At 43.2% G+C, this 6689-nt stretch overlaps 1 protein-coding gene across 2 annotated transcripts; it reads right to left on the bottom strand.

Annotated features, from left to right (window-relative positions):
• Positions 1-176: 176 nt before the first annotated feature.
• On the bottom strand, positions 177-5479 carry PMPCB (peptidase, mitochondrial processing beta subunit). 2 transcript variants are annotated; one of them, XM_026648968.1, is made up of 6 exons: positions 5367-5479; positions 3745-3885; positions 3417-3503; positions 2427-2556; positions 603-801; positions 177-268 (listed from the first exon to the last, which is right to left on the bottom strand). In XM_026648968.1, exons 1-6 carry the CDS (start codon positions 5463-5465, stop codon positions 184-186), a joined length of 741 nt encoding a protein of 246 aa, XP_026504753.1. In that variant the 5' UTR covers positions 5466-5479; the 3' UTR covers positions 177-183. The 2 variants fall into 2 exon arrangements, with proteins under 2 accessions (XP_026504753.1, XP_026504754.1); XM_026648969.1 differs by lacking the exon at positions 177-268 and having other exon boundaries at positions 599-801.
• Between the last annotated feature and the right edge of the window lie 1210 nt (positions 5480-6689).

Here is a 6689-nt window from a genome sequence, read left to right as displayed (position 1 = left end):
GGAAAAACACAACAGATGAGTTGCAGATACACAGAACTTTGAGGGCTAACAATAGACTTCTATGACCTATTAAGTAGTGGATAAGTCATAGTACAAAGATCAGACACAGAAATATCTCAACAAAGTTAAAGTGCTGTGTTTTTAAACTTATTTCCAAGTGCTTGCTGTGATGCATGTCTCATACTAACCTCCAGCAGCAGCCAGCACTATCCTGGGTCCTTTATAATGTGTTGTTATGTACTCCACCAAGTCATTGCGATTTATGGATCTGTAGTGGTAAAGAAGAAAATGACTGCACCTCCTGTCAGCATAGGTAGTGTCTACACTGAAGCATTGCAGCGATGCAGCTGTGCCACTGCAGCGTTTTAAGTGTATATAAGTTAAAAACAGAAGTTTCACATTGTAATAGTGTCCAAAGCAAACATGTCTGAGTGTAAGGCACTCAGGGGAAATTCCACTTGCAATTCCACCTTGTGCAACCCCAAACACTTCATAAGGCATAAAGAGAACAGAAATTGTTCCATTTATCTTTAAGTGTGGTTTTCAAATACTGGAAAGTAACCATGAAATTAAGACAAAGGAGAAACAGAAGCTGGATTTACTTGATGTTTTCGGTGGGGCCTAATATTGTCCGTCCCAGTGTAGTGTTCTGATAGGCTGTGGCATGAAGATAATCAAAGACAACTTCCTGCAAATTGGTTTCAACTTCCTGCATCTCTCGAAGGATAACTCCTCGCTCCCGCTCGATCTCTGCTTCCCCCAGTGTACTGTTCTGTATGATGTCAGCAAGAATCTCCACAGCTAGTTGAAAACACAAAGGGATGGGGGGCAAGTGTGCTTCAGCAACACTGGAACCTTCAGCTCACTATATCGTAATCAAATAAGCAGCTCAAATACATATTATAAGTGGGCAGAACTGTTAGCATAGAGTACAGGAAGAAAGATCTAACAGGAAATTGAAAATAAACTTCTACATAGTGTAATCTTATTTTGTAATATTTGTTTTAAGAAAAAACTTTTGTGCCCTTCTTGGAGAGAATGTGTGTTCTTCAGGGATTTCTAAAACTTCTAAGAACATAATGCTGCCCATTAATTTCATTTGGTGGCCCCCTAGTTCTTATATTATGGGAACAAGTAAATAACTTTTCCTTATTCACTTTCTCCACACCACTCATGATTTTATATACCTCTATCATCTCCCCCATTAGTCTCCTCTTTTCCAAGCTGAAAAGTCCTAGCCTCTTTAATCACTCCTCATATGGGACCCGTTCCAAACCCCTAATCATTTTAGTTGCCCTTCTCTGAACCTTTTCTAATGCCAGTATAGCTTTTTTGAGATCAGACCACCACATCTGTACTCAGTATTCAAGATGTGGGCGTAGCATGGATTTATATAAGGGCAATAAGATATTCTCTGTCTTATTCTCTATCCCTTTTTTAATGATTCCTAACATCCTGTTTGCTTTTTTGACTGCCGCTGCACACTGCGTGGACGTCTTCAGGGAACTATCCACGATGACTCCAAGATCTCTTTCCTGATTAGTTGTAGCTAAATTATCCTCCATCGTATTGTATGTATAGTTGGGGTTATTTTTTCCAATGTGCATTACTTTACATTTATCCACATTAAATTTCATTTGCCATTTTGTTGCCCAATCACTTAGTTTTATGAGATCTTTTTGAAGTTCTTCACAGTCTGCTTTGGTCTTAACTATCTCGAGCAGTTTAGTATTCTCATCAAGGAATTGTCAATATGAATTATTTTATTTCAGATGAACTCTATGGAGTAAGACAATTCACTTAGACATACCAGGAATGAACAATTAGAGAAAACTAAACAAAAATATAGCTTGTTCTTCAACTGGCAGCACTTTGTTTCTCTCTTCTTGGAAGCTTCTTTTTCACAATATGTTTAGAGACAAATAGCTTAAGTTAATCACAATACAAATATCCAGGGCCCTATCATACCTTCCCCAGGTCAAACACACTGGAGGAGCACAGAGTGCCCAAGATACACTGGGAGGTTCACTTTAGAGTTTGAACAAAAGTTCCCTCAGAAGGACAAGGGTGCCAAAATAGGGGCAGGGAACATGGTCTGCAAAGTCGGCATCTCTCTGAGATCTGCAGGGGAGTGAGAATTTCACATCTTTAGCCCCAAAGGAGAGCCATTTGGTCCCTAGGAGATGTGCCAAGCATGGGCCACAATGCTGAAATGCTCCTCTCCAAACCTGCTAAGCCTCATCCCCATGGAGTTTCAGCAAGGGGGCTGCCAAGGAAGGGAGGTGGGAAGCACACTGCAGAGGCACTGTTCTCCCATTTCTGCTTTTTTAGAGGGTTGTCAGCTCATTTAATTCCTTGTTGTTCCCCTCCTCACAATCTTTAGGAAGGATGCTCCTTCAGAAATTCTGCAGAACAGAAGCAGTTACCTCTTGGCAAGTCCTTTGAGAAAGCCTTTGCATAATACACAGTTTGTTCTCTGGATGTGTAGGCATTAAGATGAGCTCCCATGTTTTCAATCTCTAGTTCCAGGTCTAATTGAGACCTCTTTTTTGTCCCCTGAAATTAAAGAAAGAAAAAAAAATGGTTTACTTGCACTCTGGAAGGTACCTACCCACAAAGTAGCTTTTGCACATGGGGAATAGTAAGGGTTTATTTAAATAAAAAAAAAAAACTGATTTGAGCACAAGAGAAACAACTGGTTTGGGGTGGGGGGAAAACGTTGGCACATCGGTTTTTCCCCACTGGAAAACTAAGTTTAAAGCCTGCACAGATTCCAAGTGAAAATTAACTTGAGGACAGAGTGCCGATTTGTCTCCTACAAAGATTAGTTAAATTCAGCATGACTCAACTCTACCAATCTCAGGTGTCAGCAGGAGTGGATCAGTTCAGGATTTAAACATAGTGGCAGAAATACGGAAGGAAGGTTGCACAACACCTGACTCAAACCAGTGTTGTTTTGACTGCACCTCAGTAAGCACTCAAATTATTAAATTTTAAAATGCTGAAATAACATGCAGAACTAACTCTTGAAACTAACAGATCTATCATTCTTGAATTCCTCCTGTCAGCCATTTTGTTTGTTTGTTTTTTTGTTTCAAATAGATCAAACATGAAATTCTTCTTTCAGGCAAGGCTATAGCAGCACATGCAAATGTACGGGTGAAGCCATACCGATCTGAGGTGATATCCTGGCTCCACTGAAGTCAACAGCAACTTTGCCATCGACTTCAATGAGGCCAGGATTGCATCCTTGATTTTTATTTTGGACAAAAATCCAAATTGCTTGTGTTTTCCAGGTGATTTTGAAAAGTGATAGACTGAAATCAGTTGTAAAGAGTCTCCATAGTTATCCTTAAAGATAAGTAAACAATTTTAATTTTAAAAAATTTAATTTGAAAACTAGTTTTAATACTTACCTTGAAAGCCATATGCTCCAGAAAGTGAGCTGTTCCGTTGTTCTTCTCATTTTCATACCTGCTTCCAGCATCAATCCAAAGACCAACCTTATTAAAAACAAATATTAATCTTACTATTTAATAGAAGATAGCATTGGCATTGTCTTGCTGGTTCTTACTTCGGCTAAGATTTTACCTTTTATAAATAGACTACACATAGATTTTCAAAAGTGACTAGTGATTTGGGTGCCTCATTAATACTCTTAATGAAAATAGTACATCTAATTTCACAATGTAATGAAAATACAGGTACATAGTTAAGTAAAAAATTCATTCACAAGTTACCTACTGTGCATGTTGAGAGTCCAGAATCTTCAGAAGCTACTCTCAGGCCATTTTCCAGAGAAGACACTTTAGTCTCAGGAACATTTAAAACTATTTGCGTTGCTGCCTTGGTGGCCCTGAATCTGCTTGTCCCAAGTTGTATGGACTGTAAAGAAAAGCCATTAGTTACAAATTGTAGGCACCATCCTATGATGCTTGTCAGGAAAGCATGCTCCTGAACTTAAAAGTATGAATTATTTATTTTTGTTTTGTAAAATTAGCCCTGATTTGGTGGCCACTGCTCTTCTCCTCAGAAATGCACCAACTCTGCCCAGAAAGGAAGCATGAAGGGGCGTAAAATGGACCAGTCTGCAGCTGACCCCTTTTTAATGCAATGGTTAGAGCACTAGCCTGGGCTGTGAGAAACTTGGGTTCAGCTCAAGCCACTTAGTCTTTTTGTGCCTCAGTTCCCCATGTGTAAAATGGGGAATTGTAGTAAAAGCATTAAAGATTATGAGGTGCTTACATATTACAGTAAGGGGCCATATAAGTACCTGAACTAGTCCCAGAAGGGCCAACATCTACAGCTCCTCAATCTGCACAGATCCATGTTTTTATTCAAGAAACCCAGAGTCCAGGGCTCAGCCTGCAATGCCACCCCATGTAGCCTACAGAACTAAGCAGGCTGCTCCAGCTTCAGCCAAAAACTGCAGAGCCACACGCACCGTGGCTTGCACAGATCCCACACAGCCAGACAACCCCACGAGTACAGCGGGCAACTACAAAGCTTGGGGGACCCCAGTGTGCCAGCCTGTATTCCACCTTGGTTCCACGGCCCGCCAGGGACATTAGTTGGCGACTCCTTCATGGAGCTGTGAGTACAGGTGTGTATCTAGCGTGGTTCACCCCTCTTCCCAATGCCTGTCCTTGTTGCGATGTGTGGGAGACCCTGGCGCATGTCTATCTACAGTGCACCAGGTTGCCGTCCCTCTTCCAGCTCCTCCAGAACCTCTTGTTGAGGTTCTGGCTGCACTTTTCCCCACACCTTTTTATATATGCACACCCAATCCGGGGCCCCACAAAGTCACGGGACCACCTTGTCAACCGCCTCCTAGCCATGGCCAAAGTGGGCATTTATAACACCAGGCTGAGGGGGGCCTGCAACTGTGGGGCCCGTTTTCGTTCTTTCATCCGTTCACGCATCTGGGCAGCGTCCGCTGGCTCCTTGGATGCTTTTGATGAGCAGTGAGCGCTATCCAGGGTTCTCTGCTCGGTGTCCCCTTCTGGTCCCCCAGTTCTGGTCCTTCAACCCCCCACACCTGTTACTGTTTTTTTAATTTGTTGTCCCCCGATTTTTGTTGATTTCTGGGCTCAGTAGCTCCTCCCCAGGCTGGGGGAGGGGCCCTTAGCTTATGCCTGCCCACTTCCCAGCACCCAATAGGACTACGCAGCTTGGGGGGGGCGGGGTGGGAGTGGGCAGGTCCCAGGGCTCAGTGCGACCCCGTGAAAATAACCTGAAACTACAGCTCCCAGGGTGCACCGCGCGGAGGAAGCCCATTGCCCTTGAATTGCCGGCTGCTTGTGGCCCGGCCAGAGGGTTGGGAGCCCACCCAGCATCTCCCCCGCGCCCCGATCCCTGCCACTCACCCGGCTCGCTGGAGCTGAGCCCCGCACAAGGCGGCGGCCAGACCCGGCCCAGAGGAGCCGTCGGGCCGCCAGGCAGCCTGCACTCAGCGCCGCCGCCATCTTAGAGAAGAGCCGGGGCGGCCGCGCGTCTCGACTTCCGGCGGGAGCGTCCCAGGGCGGGGGGCTGTGGGCAGACGCGGCGGAGGGGCGGGGCGAGGCGGGGATAGGTGGGGGCGGGGCGAAGGCCGGCCCTGGCAGGCGGGTCTGGCTCTTAGCAGCAGCGCCGTGTTGTAATCCTCCATGTCTCTGTTTTGCCATTTAGAGTCCGTCCGTTATGGGCCGGGTGTATATCGCTTTCTCTCTGTAGCCTTAGAAAAGCCTCTGTCAGCACACATCTTAGGGCTCAGGGAATGAATTACATATGTTAAAATAAGCAACACAAAATTGCTTTCATTGGCTTCTTTTGCATTTATATTTTGTAAATTTCAGCCCCCCACCCTCCATACCTCCACCCTCCAACTCTCTCATGACAGCACTTTATTTTACAAAATGTAAATGAGCCTAAGTGGTTGACAATATCCTTTTAATAAGTATTATTATTAAAATATGAAAAATATCTGAAGCTCGTGATGAGGCCATTTATTTTCTGGTTTAACAATTAATGCAAATTTATAGTCTCGTGAGTAGTCCCACTGATTTCTTTTGGACTGCTCTTGAAGGTAAGATTTTGCAGGATTTGGGACATAATGCTTAATCGTGCTCATTTTCCTGGGACAGGTAGACCAGCTGGGCCAAATTCTCTGGTGTAAATAGGTACAACTCCTTTGACTTCAAGTTAATTTTGCCCATCTAACCAGCATGTCTTCAGTGGGGCTATTTGTACAAGTAAGGCAAACAAGATTTGATCTTAATATTACTCAAAATTTTTTAAAAAATAGACTCCTAAATATAGTGAACAGTAACAAGAAGAAATAAATTGTCTTCTCCTACAGAAGTGACATGGAAGTTTTGAGTTCAGATTGATTGCAGGATCAGGCTCTTTATTATTAAAATATAATTCAGATAGTGCTGCAAAACCTTATTAATACAAATAGTCTTTATTCACTTGAGTAATCCTTATTGGGTTACTTATGTGAGAAAGGGGTATGCATGACTCACTCCCAGGATCATTAACTTGCTTTTGTTATTTATGTACTTTGAAATGGGATGCTAAGCTTAAATAGGTTATTGTGGAAGCAGAAAAAACCATTTAAAATGCATAAGGCAGGGTAGAAAGAGAAATTATCTTTCTCAGCTTTACCATTAAAGTTCTTTTAAACTCTGCAAACACAAAATGATAACAGT

This window comes from Terrapene carolina, unplaced genomic scaffold (assembly GCF_002925995.2).
Source record: "Terrapene carolina triunguis isolate 2854851 unplaced genomic scaffold, T_m_triunguis-2.0 Scaffold68, whole genome shotgun sequence".
In the NCBI taxonomy this organism is placed as follows: domain Eukaryota; kingdom Metazoa; phylum Chordata; order Testudines; family Emydidae; genus Terrapene; species Terrapene triunguis.
The sequence above is the reverse complement of the archived record's forward strand: the minus strand, read 5'-3'. Positions and strand labels throughout refer to the sequence as shown.

Excerpts from the sequence above, each read along its gene's own strand:
- PMPCB (XM_026648968.1), bottom strand. The coding sequence starts at position 5,465 with ATGGCGGCGGCGCTGAGTGCAGGCTGCCTGGCGGCCCGACGGCTCCTC. Across the intron at positions 3,504-3,744 it reads CTGGACTCTCAACATGCACA|GTTGGTCTTTGGATTGATGC; the intron begins GTAGGTAACTTG and ends GTTTTTAATAAG. Across the intron at positions 269-602 it reads GGCCCCACCGAAAACATCAA|ATCCATAAATCGCAATGACT; the intron begins GTAAATCCAGCT and ends TTACCACTACAG.